The sequence below is a fragment of the Cebus imitator genome, unplaced genomic scaffold (genome assembly GCF_001604975.1).
Source record: "Cebus imitator isolate Cc_AM_T3 unplaced genomic scaffold, Cebus_imitator-1.0 Scaffold313, whole genome shotgun sequence".
NCBI classification, from domain to species: Eukaryota; Metazoa; Chordata; class Mammalia; order Primates; family Cebidae; genus Cebus; species Cebus imitator.
Window position 1 is genome coordinate 2062406 of NW_016107628.1, and position 19285 is coordinate 2081690.

The window sequence follows — 19285 nt, forward strand, 5'->3', positions numbered from 1 at the left end:
AATAATGAAATTAAGGCAGAAATAAAAAGGTTCTTTGAAACCAGTAAGAACAAAGAAAGACACAACAACCAGAATCTCTGGGACAAAGGTAAAACAGTGTTTAGAGGGAAATTTATAGCACTAAATGCCCACAGGAGAAAGCAGGAAAGATCCAAAATTGACACCCTAACATCACAATTAAAAGAACTCAACCAGAAGGAGAAAACAAATTCAAAACTAGCAGAAGACAAAAAAATAACTAAGATCAGAGCAGAACTGAAGGAGATAGGGACAAAAAAATCCTTCCAAAAAATCAGTGAATAAAGGAGCTGGTTTTAGAAAAGATTAACAAAAGAGATAGTCAAGTAGCCACACTAGTAACAAAAGAGAGAAGAATCAAATAGACACAATAAAACATGATAAAGGGGAGATCACCACTGATCCCACAGAAATACACAGTAGCATCAGAGAATACTATAAACACCTGTAAGCAAATAAACTAGAAAATCTAGAAGAAATGGATAAATTCCTGGACCCATACACCCCCAAAGACTAAACCGGGAAGAAGTTGAATCCCTGAATAGACCAATAGCAAGTTCTGAAATTGAGGCAGTAATTAATAGCCTACCAACCAACCAAAGCCCAGGACCAGACAAATTCACAGCCCAATTCTATCAGAGGTACAAAGAGAAGCTGAAATCATTGCTTCTGAAACTATTCCAAACAACAGAAAAAGAGGGATTCCTCCCTAACTCATATAATGAGGCATCATCCTGATACCAAACCTGGCAGAGACATAAGAAAAGAAGATTTCAGGCCAATATCCCTGATGAACATCAATGTGAAAATCTTCAATAAAATACTGGCAAACTGAATCCAGCAGCACATCCAAAGGCTTATCCCCCAAAATCAAATCAGCTTCATCTCTGAGACGCAAGGCTGGTTTAACATAGGCAAATCAATAAACGTAACCCATCACATAAACAGAACCAACGACAAAAACCACATGATTGTCTCAATAGATGCAGAAAAGGGCCTTCAGTAAAATTCCACAACCCTTCATGCTAAAAACTCTCAATAAACTAGATACTAATGAAACATATCTTAAAATAGTAAGAGCTGTTTATGACAAACTGACAGCCAATATCATACTGAATGGGCAAAAGCTGGAAGCATTCCCTTTGAAAACTGCCACAAGACAAGGATGCCCTCTTGCACCACTCCTATTCGACATAGCACTGGAGGTTCTGGCCACGGGAATCAAGAGAAAGAAATAAATGGTGGTATTTAAATAGAAAAAGAGGAAGTCAAATTGTCTCTGTTTGCAGATGACCTGATTTTATATTTAGAAAACCCCATTGCCTCAGCTCAGAATCTCCTTAAGTTGTTAAATAACTTCAGCAAAGCCTCAGGATACAAAATCAATATGCACCTATACACCAATAACAGACAAACTGAGAGCCAAATCATGAGTGAACTCCCATTCACAATTGCTACAAAGAGAATAAAATACCTAGGAATACAACTAACTAGGGATGTGAAGAACCGTTTCAAAGAGAACTACAAACCACTGCTCAAGGAAATAAGAGAGGACACAAACAGATGGAAAAACAGTCCATGCTCATGGTTAGAAAGAATCAAAATTGTGAAAATGGTCAGGAGACAACAGATGCTGGAAAGGATGTGTAGAAATAAGAACACTTTTACATTGTTGATAGGAGTATAAATTAGTTCAACCATTTTGGAAGATAGTGTGGTGATTTCTCAAGGACCTAGAAATAGAAATACCATTTGACCCAGCAATCCCATTACTGGGTATATACCCAAAGGATTATAACTTATTCTATTATAAAGACACACACATGCATATGTTTATTACGGCAGTATTCACAATAGCAAAGACTTGGAACCAACCCAAATGCCCATCAACAACAGACTGGATAAAGAAAACGTGGCAATATACACCATGGAATACTATGCAGCCATAAAAAAGGATGAGTTCATGTCCTTTGCAGGGACATGGATGAAACCGGAAATCATCATTCTCAGCAAACTGACACAAGAACAGAAAACCAAACACCACATGTTCTCACTCATAAGTGGGTGTTGAACAATGAGAAGACATGGACACAGGGAGGGGAACATCACACACTGGGGCCTGAGGGGTGGGGGCCTAGGGGAGGAATAGCAGGGGCTGGGGGGATTGGGGAGGGATAGCATTAGGAGAAATACCTAATGTAGATAACGGGGCGGTGGATGCAGCAAACCACCACCATTGTACATGTATACCTATGTAACAAACCTGCACAATCTGCACATGCACCTCAGAACTTAAAGTATAATAATAATAATTTTTAAAAGATGAGTTCATGTCCTTTGCAGGGACCTGGATGAAGCTGTAAATCATTATTCTCAGCAAACTAACACAGGAACAGAAACCAGACACCGCATGTTCTCACTCATAATTGGGAGTGGAACAATGAGAACACATGGACACAGGAAGGGGAACATCACACACTGGGGCTTGTCACAGGGTGGGGAGCCAGGATAGGGATAGCATTAGGAGAAATACCTAATGTAGATTATGCATCGATGGATGCAGCAAACCACCATGGCACATGTATACCTATTTAACAAACCTGCACATTCTGCACATGTATTCCAGAACTTAAAGTATAATTTAAAAAAAAAAAGAATTATATAATTGCCAGTTGAGCCATGAGGAAAGTGGAAACCAGAAATACTGGAGAAATAAGTGATGGTATTTTCATTTAGCTGAGGTATTTATTTAGTTGAGGTATTGCTGTATACGACCATTTATTCACCCAACATTCAGCACATGTTTATTTAGTGTCTCATACATATAACAGCACACTATATTCATTTATGAGTGGTGGAGTACAGAGGTAGAAAACAATCAACTCAGGGGTTAAGTTGATGAAATGGGTCCTCTTCCGGCTTATTCTGAATACAAACTTAACTCTAAAAAGCCATGCCAAATGTACCTTCTCAGCCTAAATTATGAGTACAAAAACAGATTTTAAGTTAAAGCAACATGTTTTACAATGCACCTATTACTATAAAATATCTGCACAAAAATCCTCTTTCATCTCTTCAGTAACATAACAAATTGAGAAATGAGCTTAAAATTAGTCAAATTTTCTAAAATTGCTGCATCTGAGGGTGGCTTAGAGCCTTCTGCTCCCTAAGCCCTAATGTCTTGGCCCAGTTTTAAGCAATTTGGCACTTGGTAACTTGCCTCTATTTTCCACAATCAACTCAGCATTTAATTAAACCCAGTACAATGTCTCCATGGCAATGGCTCTGGCATCAGGAGACTCACAGAAAAACCACCTGCTGCCAACTAATAAAATGAAAATTCCAGCTGCTTTATGGTCACTAATAGCTGTGGCTTGTGGTCTTTAGTCAATTGCTGTAAAATGGCAGGAGACTGGTTACATTCGACTGTGGTCTGGGTCTAAGACCCCAGACCATAAGTACTTCTCTACCTCTGAGTAAAGATCAGTAGCCTGTGACCCACTTTGACCTTTTCCATTCTACACATCAACTTGAATTCTGTCTCTTGTAGCCTTCATGTCCCTGGCTCATCTTAGGGAGAGGGAAAGGAAAATGGAAGCACTCTGTGAATAATAGACACCCATCTTGCTTGGACTCAGCATCTACAATATTGAAAAATTTGGCATTGGACAGGAAATGAAAGTAAACATCTATCTTCCAGCAGGACTCCTGTTTTTACATCCCAGGTAACAGAAGAAGGGTGATGAGCCCATTCAAGTGCACTGCCAGTAACAGAGAGACCCACAATTAAAAGGACATCAAATGATGTTAAGCATGATTATTTGGGTTTTCAAGTGCATTTCTCCAAAACCGTGGATATAAATTTATATATTTTTTAATTAACGGATTTATTTTTCTTTCTAAATTTATATATGCACTCTCTTGGTTCTGATGTAATTTGATAGGGCACTCAACAATATTTTAATTATAAAATTTTAAATAATGGCCTTTTTGTAGAAAGGGCTGTATCAGATAGGATCTACACAAAGATATAATACCAAACATATGGCTGAGAACTTAATACATGCTCTGAAAATAGTTATAGTTGACAAAGACTAAGAAACCCTGCCCTCTGGGAACCCAAAAACAGAAACGGGTAGAAACACTAGCAGAAACATAGACTCAGGAAAAGAACATCGTGAGTAACTGCTGGTGAAAAAGAGAAAGAAATTATCAATGAAATAAGTGTCTTCAGAAGGCAGGATAATAGTGTGGAAATCACATTCTTCTGAAAGAGGAAAGACCTCTGTTCTGTTGTTAACACATTTACTCGGTTCCTTTCTAGTCTTGGAAACTTCATGGCACTCTCTGAAGCTCAATTTCCTTATCTGTCCAATGAAACTGCTAAGCTAGTTCTTTAAGACCATATACAGCTGTAACTATGACTCTGGCTTTCTGGAAATCTCTTGAGTAAGAGACAAGAACTACTGCAACCTACCTTTCCCAGTCCTGAGAAGTGAAATTATTTTTATTTCATTAAATCCATCCTGAAACCAAAGCTACAGAAGGCAGTGTGAAAGGTATGTTCTTAAAACTGGCCACCCTCTCTGCCCCTTTTCAATTCCAAGTTAAACTTATATAAATAATATCTGTAAAACCACTCAACCATTGCAAAAGCATTATCTCATCCACATTAAAAAAATCTTGAAAGTTAGGTTAGCTGAAATCAGAATGAACCCCATTGCAAAGATGAGAAAATTGATTCAGACACGTCAAAGTCCTGTAGCTAATACAAAGCAAAGTTGAAAACTGAGCCCATGACAAAATGATAGCAAAGTCTTTTCCTTTAAATGGCTTTATTTGGAAGGAGAGTGTCTGAATACTGCTTTCCCTTTCTCACCACACACACACACACACACACACACACACACACACACACACACACAGATTATACTGTAGTCTAGTGTTGGTTCCACCAGCTGTGTGAACTTAAAGGGAGTCCCCAAACTCTTATTCTCAAATATCTTATCTTTATAATGGAGACATTAAAAGTAATAACTACTTCATAAGGATGTTGTGAGGGCTAAATGAGAGAATGTATATATAACAGTATTTCACGAAATATAGAACATAGAGCATGTTTAAATAAACGCCAACTTGCCTTACATTTCTGCAATATAATTCTAAATTTTGGTTAATAAACTGGTATCAAAATTGTATTCTATTTTTTCTTCCTGGAAACACCAAAAGCAGTAATGATAGACTGATACAGTGGAATAATGCTCCAAAAAATATTGAGTCTATTTTTCTTTGTTTTTGCCTACTTGTTTGCTAGTAGTTTGTTTTTGTCTACTTATGTGCTACTTGTTTCTTTTGTCTACTTGTTTGCTTTTTGAGTTTGTGAACTCAACATGAAGTTTATTGTAAGAAAACAGAAGAGAAAAGGGAGGATAATTAATGTCTCTTGTTTCAAGAGCCTTTGTAAACTTACATTTTTGCTTTATAAATGGGATGTTTCTGTGTGTCTGCATAAAAAAGTAAAACGGTAGGATTTTTTTAAGTCCTAAAGGCCAATAAACATTAAAGAAAAGCTTTATTAGTCGAATCAAAATATCCAGAATAAATAATGTCATTTAGACTCAGCCAGTATTTTTATTAAAATTCTTACAGGTGAAATTCAAATACTACTTGTTCTTCAAAGCCTTTCCTAAGTTTTCCCTCAAGATTTTCAGGACATCTTATTTATACTTATTTTATAATGTTTGTAGGCTGTTTTGTAATATGGGCAGGTGTTTGATTCTTCTCTGAGAAAGGGGCAATGATTTTATTCATATTTATATGTATAGTGCTTAGATAGTAATAGAAATAATGAAATAATATGAGAATTGTTGGACAATCTGCACCAGTCTTTAGCAACTCAATAAATTGTTGAGATTGATGCCTAAATATTTATGGCCTCCCTCCAAGAGCAAAACAGAACTCCCTCAAAAGCCAAGTTACTTTCATTCAGGTTTGCAGAGCCTCAAGGGAAGAATAATTTCTCTTAAATCTTCTCTTCCTGAGAAAATACAGAAAAAATCCGATTCAATAACTTGCCATGAGTTAAATGCTTATTATGTCATTGATGAAAATACTGCTGACACCAATACCTATAAAACAACAATAAAGCAATAAAAGTACTTATTAAACACTCCTTATTTGTGGAACAAATCTCTTACATATATATTACCTGAATTAATTCTCATGATAGCCCAGGAGGCAGGAATTATTCTTACCATACAAATGAGAAAATAGGCCTCAGGGATTTTATTAAGGTTTTACCACTAGAACTTTCCAGAGTCAGGATTAGAGCCTACATCTGTCTAAATTTAAAGCCTATTTTATTCCTGCATTACTCAACTTTACATGTGCTTGTGAGAGTAAAATTTCAAATTATATATGTAGAAATTTATTAATAGTACTAAAAACTAGAGAATATAGAATTTGAAAGTTAACTGTATATTAGTAATAAATATGCCAACTGCCTAGGCAATAAAAAAAAAACCTTGTGCTAGATATTGGGCAAAGAACCAGAGGAATAAAATAGAGGAAGAGGAAGGTATTTGTCCCTTCCATGGGGTTGGGGGAGAGTGTGATATAAAGTAGAATATGCAAGCAGAAAACATCCTTGCACTCTTCTAGAAGCAAGGAGAAGCAAATGTAGTTACTTGCCCTATTTATACATTTAGATTAAAAGTTTTAGAAACTAAATAGTGCCCATGTTATGATATTTTGCCAAGTACACTTTAGTTCAGCCTCTTCATAAGTAAAGAAATGCAGAAATAAGTAATAAATACATACTATTTTTCAAGGATGTATACAAGATTTGTCTCCTGAGTGCTCCTATAATTTCTAATACATATCTATCATCTCAATCACCACATTTTTTAATAACGTCTTCCTCTAAATGTGTCTCACTCTTGAAACATAAAGAACTTGAGGCTTGGGACTGGGTCTTATTTAAATGTGTATCTTCATTGCAGACCTAGTGGCTGACACATTGTTATAATCACACGCTTGATATTTGTGTATCATCTGATATTCTTGATTTGGCGGTTCTCAGATAACATAAAGATGCATTGTTATTAATTTTATTATTATTAGTTAAGGTAATTATTTTAATAATATATTTTTAAACGAGATAATTGTAAAGTTATCTTTATGATTTTTCTCTCACTTTTTTGCATTCTAGTATGCTCTAATGAGCAGCAAATGTACTAGGAATTGGGAATCATCCTAAGTACACAGAATTCTGATGATCAGGTGCTCTCTTCAGTGACAGTTTTCTATTGTAAACTGAGATTTCTCTTTCCGGTTTCAATGGACCAGACTTAGTTTTATGTGGTACAGACATTGTTAGTATTCTTGATACTGAGCAATCCTTATGCCTAGAATGAGGTAACACTGAGAATTCTCTTACTCTGTGATTCTAAGAAGTCTGTGTTGACCATGGATAAAATAGATAATGTGGCAAGTTAATTCACTTATTTATATAAAAATTATTTATATAGGAGGTATTAAGTACTTAATATGGTTCTAGATGCTGAGGAGAACTCAGGCAAAGATACATACAATTCTTATCTTTTCCTCAAAGGTACAAAATCTAGTGGAGAAAATAGATATAAGAATAATTCATTACAATATTTCAAAATTAGATAAGCACCACATAAATTTGGCTATTAATGTCTTATGTGAGTTCTGAGGAAGAAACAGCTCCTTTCACCAGGAGGTAGCAAGTAAGCTTTCAAAAAGGTAGATTTAATGGAGGCTTCAGAAGAACAATAAAATATCTGTAAGTAAAAGTGAATGACAAGCTAATATGAGCAGGGAGTAGAGACAAGGAAGTACAGAACACAGCTGGGCAATAGTTAAGAGTGAAGCAATATAATACAATTTATATTTTAAAAGCTTCATCTGTCATCAGGGGAAAGACGGGTTGCAGAGATGTAAGTGTGGTCATGGGAAAGTAGCCATAATATGACTTCAGAAGGAGTTAAGGGAAGTGATGAAAATGGACAGAATCCTGAACAAAGACTGTGGTCCTCCCTGCCAGAGGAAAGACTCTGATATAGGTATTGGAGAAGGTATAGACGTATCCATCTTGAAATTAATGAATAGAAAGAAGAAGAGAAATTTTTTCCACTTTGGAAGCAGAATAAAGCTACAGAATCAAGAGCCAGCATAATGGAAGTATACTGACGATTCCTACCAGGAGGTAAGGAAAACAGCATTGAAGAGAATTTGAGTCTAAGTTATGGAGAGATTAAAACTAACAGTGGGAGTTTAGATGTAAGGAGAATGACAATTAAGAACCATTGAGGATTAGTGAGTTATAGATAAGTGTGGTATATTCAGATGGTTTACTTTGCAACTGCAGGAAAGTTTTTTGTTTTGTTTTTTTTGTTTTTTTTTTTTCTTAGAGAATATGGATACAAGAAAGCAAAAAGGACAGGTACTATAAGATAATCTAAGAGTGAGAGGCTAAGAATCTGAGTAACAGCCTCACCATGGGAATGGAAGGGTTGTTTGAATCTGAAAAGCAACAAGAACTTTTTGGCTATGGTTTTAGAAATACTGTGGAGTCTCAAAGTTTGATGAATGCTTGCCTGATTTTAGCAACATCATGTCTTGGAAATACAGGAGGGAGGAGAAAAGATGAGTTTATAACTCAAAATCTAAGAACATATGCTAATGATCAATTTTTTGTGAATCTACTAATTTTCAGGGATTTCCTTTGGTGCTAACTCCTCTTCTCTCCCGAATTATCTCTTGATAATGTATGCTCCATGGAGCGGGTCAATGAGACTGTGGTGAGAGAGTTCGTCTTCCTCGGCTTCTCATCCCTGGCCAGGCTGCAGCAGTTGCTCTTTGTTGTCTTCCTGCTCCTCTACCTGTTCACTCTGGGCACCAATGCAATCATCCTTTCCACCATTGTGCTGTACAGAGCCCTTCACATCCCCATGTACTTCTTCCTTGCCATCCTTTCCTGCTCTGAGACTTGCTACACCTTCGTCATTGTACCCAAGATGCTGGTTGACCTGCTGGCCCAGAAGAAGACCATTTCTTTTGTGGGCTGTGCCATCCAAATGTTTTCCTTCCTCTTCCTTGGCTGCTCTCACTCCTTCCTGCTGGCAGCCATGGGCTATGATCGTTATGTGGCCATTTGTAACCCACTGCGCTACTCAGTGCTCATGGGACATGGGGTGTGTATGGGACTAGTGGTGGCTGCCTGTGCCTGTGGCTTCACTGTTGCACAGATCATCACATCCTTGGTATTTCACCTGCCCTTTCATTCCTCCAATCAACTACATCACTTTTTCTGTGACATCTCTCCTGTCCTTAAGCTGGCATCTTACCATAACCACTTTAGTCAGATTGTCATCTTTATGCTTTGTACGCTGGTCCTGGCTATCCCCTTATTGTTGATCTTGGTATCCTACGTTTACATTGTCTCTGCCATACTTCAGTTTCCTTCCACATTGGGTAGGTGCAAAGCTTTTTCCACCTGTGCATCTCACCTCATTATTGTCACTGTCCACTATGGCTGTGCCTCCTTTATCTACTTAAGGCCTCAGTCCAACTACTTCTCAAGCCAGGATGCTCTAATATCAGTATCCTACACTATTGTAACTCCATTGTTCAACCCAATAATTTATAGCTTGAGAAATAAAGAGTTCAGATCAGCCCTTTGTAGAATTGTGAGAAGAACAATTTCCCTGTCAGAACATTAATCTTGATTCTGGCCAGGCACAGTGTCTCATACCTGTAATCCCAGCATTTTAGGCGCTGAGGTGAGCAGATCACCTGAGGTCAGGAGTTCAAGACCAGCCTGGCCAACATGGTGAAATCCCATCTCTACTAAAAATACACAAATTAGTTAGTGCTGTGATGCACTCCTGTCATCTCAGCTACTCAGGAAGCTGAGGAAGGAGAATTGCTGGAACCTGGGAGGCAGAAGGTTGCAGTGAGATTGTGCCACCTCCAGCCTGGGCAACAGAGCGAGGCCCCATCTAAAAAAAAAAAAAAAAAAAAAATCTTGCTTCTGCTCTTTCCAAACAGTAAAACACAAGTTATACAGGGAAAAACTCCCAGAACATAAGTGATCAAGCAATTGAGCATCATGTACAGGAACAGAAATCATTTCCCTTCATCCCCAAATATAAAATTTAGAAAAACACAACTGTTTGCCACATTCACATGAATTTCTGCCTATTGAAGTGTTTTTTTCTTCAATTGAGTGAAAAATAACATGGCTATTATAGGAAAGCATATGTATGTTCAGAATTTTAGGCTCTTGTAAATACTGTCACCCAATCTCAGCCAGGCTGAAAACTAAGCCTGCAAAATGTGGCACAAGCCTAACTCTATTGTAGGAATTCAGAAAGCTTCTATCTTTAGGATTTTTCCAGATGTTTTCTGAATCTCAGTCTTCCAACATAGTCAGATCACAATTGTTAAATGAGATACTTGTAAAGTGCTATTAACAATGTTTGATGCGTAAGATACACCCAAATAATGTTCAAGTTAGAAAATTATGAAAAGGTATCCATTTCCATGCTTTGGGTGTATTAATGAAATATGATTATTTCTCATTTTTAATGCAGTGGCACACATCTAAATTTGGTGAGCATACCTTGAAGATATTCACAGGGGAATTGGATAAAGGGAAGACCTAAAAATCACCCAGAATGACCAGGAAAGGCAAGTTAAAGCATAAGTCAATTTCACTAACTATTCACCAACTGGAAACCTTTGCATAGTCTGTTCTCCATGCAACTCAAGAGTTTGCATGTACGTTTGAGACCAGAGCTTGAATCTGATGTTTTCATTCTCTCTCCTTTCTGCGGGAGAGATAGCAAACAGGAAGTTGCACAATGGTCATGCTTTCTCACGTTGTATCTCTTTTCAAGATCCATTTGTCAATAAAACTCTCTCGATTGATTTATTTTGCTTCTAAGTTTTTTTCCTTTCTTCTACCAGTCTCTTCATCAGTGACCTATACCTTCTAGGGGCTCATGTCCTGCTTCTAGGGGTTGAAGCAGGAGGGAAGGAAGTAGAATGCTTTGTTCACAGGCCCTCTTTATTACAGGACATTTGCCAAGAATGTAAATCAACTGCATTTCTTCTATTTCTTTGAAGCTTGAAACGCTGATGATAGGGCTTGAAAATCACAGACTGATGCAAAATTAATGTCAGTGGCCACCAAGTTGTCATTTCCTTGGCCATATTACTCACTCCAGGCCTCCAGCCTGTCAAGTTGATTCATGAAAAGTAAATGAGCTGAGTTTAATGTGTTAATTATTTATATCTGCACTGTGTGCTACTGTTTAAAAATGTTACTTCCTCTAAACTTTAGAGCACCCCTGGAAAGTATATATTATGATCTACATTTTGTAGATGAGAGAAATAACAGTCAGACAAATAAAATGACTTGCCTACTAATGATTAAAAGAATTAATACTGAGTCCACATGATCTATTTTCTTTATTAATGCTTTTACAGTGCTTCTACACGGCCCTTGAAAAGACTGTGACTTTTTTAATTAATAGGGTAGAATGTGTAAGTATTCACCTTTAACAATAGAAGACTAAACTATGTGTCATCTGTGGGAAGATACACTCTTGATGTTAAATAAATAGTCTTTTAAATCTTGATCCTTTCCAAAAGCTATGAATCCTATTATTTTGGGATCTGACGCCACAACACTGACAAGTGGGCAGGATCACTTTGTGTTAAGAGGTCATGAACACAAAAAATGTCTCTCCTGTCATTTTATCGTTCCTCTTATTTTTTCCATGTGAATGACGATTTAAGTTGACGTTGGTCCTGAACTCCCACATGTTAAAACTGAACATCTTGCTCTCTCTGTTCCTCTTTTCACACATGTGCATACACACATATCGCTATTGTCCAGTCATATGTAATTTGCAGGAGAGTGGTAAGATTTTTAGATATGTAGTTGGCTTTAGCAAGAGGGTAGAGTCCCTTAGGCCTTCTAACTAGGCCATGAATGCTACTTAGCTTACAGAGAAATCTGCACTTGAGTTTTAGGTGTAACCTCAGCCAATAATAATAAATTGATATTCTGAATTCCCATTTATCTTTGTCTATTATGTATATGTGCCTTTTGAATACATCATAGGAAAGAGAAAAAGCTATACCAAGTCAGCGTTATGGAATTTCTGTTTCCTCAGCCACAAAAAAATATAATAGCACTAAAACCAGATTTGTAGCCTATGAGGCTGTCTTCGTAAATTAGGACCAATTTTCTAAGACATCCTTTAACATTGAACAGGTCAATGACAATTGAAGTCATAAGACAGCCCTCACTGAGTGCCAAGACAAGCACAAATTTATACTAACAGAAGGCAACCCATATAGTAGCTGTTTTCTCTTCCCCATATAAACCAATAGCCAACCCTCAGATAAATCTTTATTTTTGAAAAAGCATTTAGCAAAGAATCATGTTCCACCCCAACTATCACCTTTCAATATCTCTTCCCAAATCTCTCTCCTAGACTGCCAGCCTCATACTCCTTCTATTGATTCTGCTTTCTGTTTCTCAAACCAAAAGCTTTTTTAAAAAATAGATTCAACAGGTACATGTTCAGGTTTGTTATGTAGATATACTGCGTGGTGGTGAGGTTTGGGCTTCTAGTACACTCATCATGCAAGCAGTGAACACTGTACCTAATAAATCAGTTGTAACGCTAACCTCCTTCTCACCCTCCCTCATTTGGAGTCCTCGGTGTCTCTCATTTCCATCTTTATGTCCATGTGTACCCACTATTTAGCTCCTACTTGTAAGTGAGAACGTGTCAATCCTGAATCTCTACCAGAGTACCACTTCCGTTACTCACTCCATCTTATGCTGAGCATTCTGTGTCTCCCACAGATCATGGAAGTCAATATTCAATGTTATCTTCTGTATTTCAGAGGTTCTAACTCTCAAGGATAAGCCAATAAAACAAAAGTAATGGCAGTTATTTTAAACAGAACTGATTTAATATAGGGAATTGCTTCCATGATTGAAAATTTGAAAAAGCAAAGAAGGGATGCCAGGGAAACACATATGTATAATTAAAGAGAATGGCTACTCTGCTTAGACCTGCAATGGATGGAGAAAATGTGGTGTTAATAGAAACCAGGAGTTCAGGGAAGAAACTCTGGAGGTCCAGTGCTAGAACCTTCCAGAAGTGGGAATAGCCTGAGACTTGATTCGGTGATACACTGCATATAACCAGTGAGTGTGGGAGCATGCCACAGGTAGTACCAGGACTACCCAGAGGATTGGCGTGGATGTGGCTGGTACCTCTAAGGGAACACAGCAAAATTGGTACTAAAAGTGTTAAAGGAAACTGAAGGCTGGAGCCACAGCTGTCCACTGCTGCCGGGAAATGCCAACAGAAGCTAGAAGCAGAAGAGAAGCACCTTCTCTTACATCCTTTTTTTCAGTGCTTAACAAGTATCGAAAGCCAGAAGGCAAGAGAGTTAAAGAAAATGTAATTTGCAAAATATAGAAGATTGGGGTAGCACTGAGGGACAACCAATAAATAATTGCCATAGAGGCATGTACACTGAGGAAGATGAGCAGGTTTGTGTTGGCAATAAAGAATCTTCCACATCAAGGATATGTCTTCCACACACGTTAGTGAGAAATTATTTAAAAATACAGCTTGTTTTTCTATTTATTAATATACAACAGTCTTAACGATCACAAAGAGCAAGAGTTAATCAGTTTGATTGGGTAGATAGGCTCAAAGAAAACATCCAACTCATAATTATTCTAAATCAGTTTCTTTCCTGCTGGTTTTAGTGAGATATTAATAATTTCACACCTTTTTAGAAAGTCAGTCGTTGGAAAATAAAATGTTTAGTTTTACATAGGCTAGCTGAGTCCTGAAAACCTTTCTAGGACAGTAGGCTGCTTTCATCTGAAAAGGCAATTCCTCACAAGAGTGCCCATGCACATTTAAAAATGTGTAGAGCTCCAGGTCCTTGCTATTGTAAACAGTGCTGCAATGAACATTCGTGTACACGTGTCCTTATAGTAGAACGATTTGTAATCCTTTGGATATATACCCAGTAATGGGATTGCTGGGTCAAATGGAATTTCTATTTCTAGATCCTTGAGGAATCGCCACACTGTCTTCCACAATGGTTGAACTAATTTACACTCCCACCAACAGTGTAAAAGTGTTCCTACTTCTCCACATCCTCTCCAGCATCTGCTGTCTCCAGATTTTTTAATGTTCGCCATTCTTACCGGCGTGAGATGGTATCTCAATGTAGTTTTGATTTGCATTTCTCTTATGACCAGTGATGATGAACATTTTTTCATATGTTTGTTGGCCTCACGTATGTCTTCTTTTGTAAAGTGTCTGTTCATATCCTTTGCCCACTTTTGAATGGGCTTGTTAGTTTTTTTCTTGTAAATCTGCTTTAGTTCTTTGTAAATTTTGGATATCAGCCCTTTGTCAGATGGGTAAACTGCAAAAATTTTTTCCCAATCTGTTGGTTGCCGATTCACTCTAATGATTGTTTCTTTTGCTGTGCAGAAGCTGTGGAGTTTGATTAGGTCCCATTTGTCTATTTTGGCTTTTGTTGTCAATGCTTTTGGTGTTTTGGTCATGAAGTCCTTGCCTACACCTACGTCCTGAATGGTTTTGCCTAGATTTTCTTCTAGGGTTTTTATGGTGTTAGGTCTTATGTTTAAGTCTTTAATCCATCTGGAGTTAATTTTAGTGTAAGGTGTCGGGAAGGGGTCCAGTTTCTGCCCATCGACGATAGACTGGATAGGGAAAATGTGGCACATATACACCATGGAATATTATGCAGCCATCAAAAATGATGAGTTTGGGTCCTTTGTGGGGACATGGATGAACCTGGAAACCATCATTCTCAGCAAACTGACAGAGGAGCAGAAGATCAAACACCGCATGTTCTCACTCATAGGCGGGTGTTGAACGATGAGAGCACATGGACAAAGGGAGGGGAGCACTACACACTGGGGTCAGTTGGGGGGAAATAGGGGAGGGACGGTGGGGGGTGGGGAGCTGGGGGGGGATAGCAGGGGGAGAAATGCCAGATGTAGGTGATGGGGAGGAAGGCAGCAAATCACACTGCCATGTGTGTTCCTATGCAACAATTTTGCATGTTCTTCACATGTACCCCAAAACCTAAAATACAATAAAATAAATAAATGGGGAAAAAAAATGTGTAGAGCTAGCCTCTTCTTATAATCTCTTATGATTAAGTTGTGTCTGTGGCTGGGCCACAGGGTCCTTCTGTTTCCCCACTGATGACTAGTGATGTCCCCTTCCATCTCTTTCCAACCACAGATACAACATCTGCTCTGTAGCACTGCTATCATATTCTTTGGGAATGATTACTGCATTATGTTTTGACACCAATTCTTTCTACTTTGCTAATAAAGATGCATCAAGGGAAATGAGCAACTTTCCTAAGACATGAAAGTGAAGAAGCAAAAAGAATCAAATTCCAAAAGGTTTCCATGATGGAAAGTTAAAAGTAGGGTGGAATGGTTGGGGAAATCAGGTGTGATAAAATGTGCAAAACTTAAAAGTCCAATGCTAACTATAATATTCAATAATTTATGATATTATTATAGGTCTATATTGATGTAGAAACATATTTACTATGTGTTCTATATAAAAAGTGGAAAATGGTGTAGATAATATGATCTCTTCTTTTAAAAATATTACATGTGTTGGTTTTGTGGGGAAGGTCCCAAGACCAACCACACATTCAAAGCTTTACTACAGGGACTCAAGACTCAGATAGAGTTGTCTTCACAGGTAGTACTGATTACAGGAGTTTAATGAGAATTCACCACAAAGCCAAATCATAAGACACAGGCGGTGTCTGCAGGAATCCATGTGCAGACTTCTTATGCTATCTCTTCCCATAAGAGTCATACAGTGCACCCTTCCCCAGCAACAAAAATGCAGCAACATCTGGGTTATGTTTCTACCCGGGAAATCCCATTAGAAATGCAGTGTCGGGGGACTTCATTCAGAATTGGTCACATTGGCAATCTCTGCTTAGCATGTACCAAAATTCTGCATTCTTTGTACAAACAAGGAGGGGCAATGAGCCACCTTATCAATTAGGGAAAGTTTTATATAAGGAACACTTTGCCAGCCAAGTTTTCAGATGCTAGCCAATGGCCAATCTTGCAAGCAGGCTTTCCTCAGAATAGCAGCTCAGGCCTGCCATAAAACTCTTTTCTCCATAGCATGCACATAGAAAAGTCAGAAACATGTGAACATATTAATAGAAGTGATTGATACCTGGGTGGTGAGAGTACAGATAAAGTTTATTGTCTTCTTTATATATTTATTTATTTTAAATGTCTTATTTTTGTATTCACTAGTGGATACTACATTACGCACCCTAATAGTAAAATGAATGGACTTCAGAGTCTGTCACCAGCTGGGAAACCTGGTGGGTTTCTTGATCACACTGTTTACACTGCCTGGTGTTGTTTGTGGCCATGTTGTTCCCGGGCACACTTTACTTGGCACTGACTGGGCACTGACTCCTCCTCCCCTGTGGTTCTGCAGATGGAGAGGGCTTGATCTTCGGTCTCCCATTTTATAGTTTCTGAAGCTAAATCTTCAGTGAATGAATGTCAATACCCTTTACCTACAGCAAAGGACATTTTCTGGCCTCATTTATTTGGTTTTTATATTAAGCATAACACAAATGTTAAAGTCATATTCTTACTCATCCATTTCACTTCATTCTGCATAACAAAATAATGCCTTTGCCTCTGGCTTGCCTGTTCCTTTGTTTTGATGTCTGTGTCAGGATTTAGTGCATTTCTATTTACTTGTTTGGACCTTGGCCCAGGTTGCTAAACCCTTCTCTGTCCCTGTTTCATGCTGACCTTGGGTTAATTCTCCCCATTGGCTCAGGGTGTTTTGCTTACAGAACATCTGTAACCTGAAGAAATGTATCCTAACCCCTTACTAGAAACCAATGCTAATACTTCCTAATTGCTATGGTGCATTGAACTTGAAGGAACTGAAAGAGAAAAATCAAAAACATTGCTTTCTCAGCAGTCTTCACTATCTCAGCTATTCCAAACACTTAAGAATATACCCACATATAAAATAATTGAAAAGCCAATAATATTAGTGCAGATCAAATACAGGACACTAGTTTCACATAACCAGTTAGACACTGTGTATCTATTTTTCCTGTGTTCTTCTCTGCAGAAATTGGCGGATTCTGATAAACAAACCTCTAAAGGCTAGCAAAAGTAGTATCAGATGGTTATAAGGCTTTTTACAGCCCTGAGGGTCTTGGAATCTGTCATATGGAAATTGGTTGTATGTTAGGGCCCAGATCCAGGCAAAGTATGCCAGAGTCAGGATAATTTTGTGTCATCTCAAAACTCCCTAGCTAGGTGAATCCACTTGATCTTTCTCTGCAGCCATTCCTTGGATTCAACCCTTTCTTCTATTTCTTCCCAAGCATAGACTATTAGTCAGGTATCTTATCCATGTTTTAGAATCTCAAAGATATCAAATTTTCTATGTAATCTCTGTTTCACAGAGAAGGAAGTCAAGGCTAGAGAGGTAATATAGCTTGTCTAATGTCCCACTCAGCTGTTTTGTGGCAGTCAAGATTAGTACTTAGGCCACTTGGTTCTATGCCCAAACAAAACTTGTAAACACCCCTGATATTTCACTCAACCCATGATCTGGGCAAGCATTGCAAACCCAGCCCAAGAGGAAGTCTTGTAGGTCCTGATGTGAGGGCTTTCTAGATCAAGAATTCCATTGCTCCCATTAACACTGTGATGGGGAACCCAGGACTTCTATCCTGATTTTCACATGTACCATTTATTACCTCACAATTGACATATATCCTTCTTTTATTTTCTGATCATGAAGATTGAATAAGACAACTTGTGTAAAGTTTTAAGTAATTTCCTTATGCATATTAGGTCAACAAGCAATGGCCAATGTTATTCACAAGGCCTCCCCAACCCTAGAGTGTCCGAGGGGGGTTTGCTAGTAAGAACAAAATAGAGATAGCTAAAGTGGAAGAGGGAGTAAAAAAGGACAGAGAAATGGTGAAATTAATGAACCCTCCCAAATCACCTTTGTAAAGTAAGTCCTCACTTACTGTAATAGTAATATTACAGTAAATATTATAATAAATCTGAGCTATCCATATGTTTGCAAAGATTAATAAATGATGATAATTATGTACCCAATTTTGGGTGAATCAGTAAGTAATGGTGATCATAGTAGTGGAGGTTACATTAAGGAATAAATTCTTGCAAAGAGAACATTGTAAGGACACCTCCTACCACCAGGTAGTTCAAAACAATTGCAAATATGGCAGGCTCATTGAACACTTTCATATCACATTGTTTATTGTCATGCATTTGTATCATTATTGCATACTTTACAAATTTTTGTCTGGAAATAATTTGTATTCATTCATTCATTTTCCAACCCATTTATTTCAGTTCAGGATTCTGGATGGCTGAAGCACAAGGCAGGAGCCAAGCCTGACCAGAACGCCATTCCATCGCAGGGTTCACTCACACACACACCACACTTACTCAGACTGAGACAATTTAGATATGCCGTATTTATTTGTGTGTGTATGTTGTATGTGCTTATGAATGAATATTAGTATGAAATTTTTATTTCTCTTAACAGTTCTCATGAAGTTTTTAAATCAAGATTTTGCTGGCCTCATAAAATGACTTGGGGATTTTTCTTTTATATTCTCTGAAGAATTGGTGAATCATTGAAATTTTATTATCTTTGCTGAAACCATTGGGGACTGGATATTACTTTATTGAAAGGTTTACAAATAATTCAGTTGTTAAATGTTTGTATAAGTTCCCAGTTTCTTCCAGAATGAATCATATTATGGCTTATTTTATTAATAATTCATTTATTTTTATCTAAATTATACATAGCTATACATAATGTTCTTTACAGTATGTCTTTTATTAACTGTTATTCTCTGCAGCATCGGTGTTTATATCTCTTTCATCATTTCTTATAACGTATATTGGGCTTTTCTTTCACTATCAGTCTCACTAGAGATTTGTCAATTTTATCAGTTTTTTTCAAAGAACAAACTTTTGATTTTGTTGGTATCTGTATGGTAAGTTTGTTTTCTAATTTAACTATTTCAAGTCCTATCTTTACTGTAGCCTTTTTTTCCTCTAACATATGACTTTCGGGCTCTACAT

The 19285-nt window shown here is 37.6% G+C and overlaps 1 protein-coding gene across 1 annotated transcript; it reads left to right on the forward strand.

Moving 5' to 3' along the window:
• Positions 1-8822: 8822 nt before the first annotated feature.
• LOC108286116 (olfactory receptor 10K2) lies at positions 8823-10498 on the forward strand. The gene is given in 2 exon segments (XM_017503741.2): positions 8823-9519; positions 10410-10498. Coding segments are annotated over 2 exon segments (786 nt in total).
• Positions 10499-19285: the final 8787 nt, after the last annotated feature.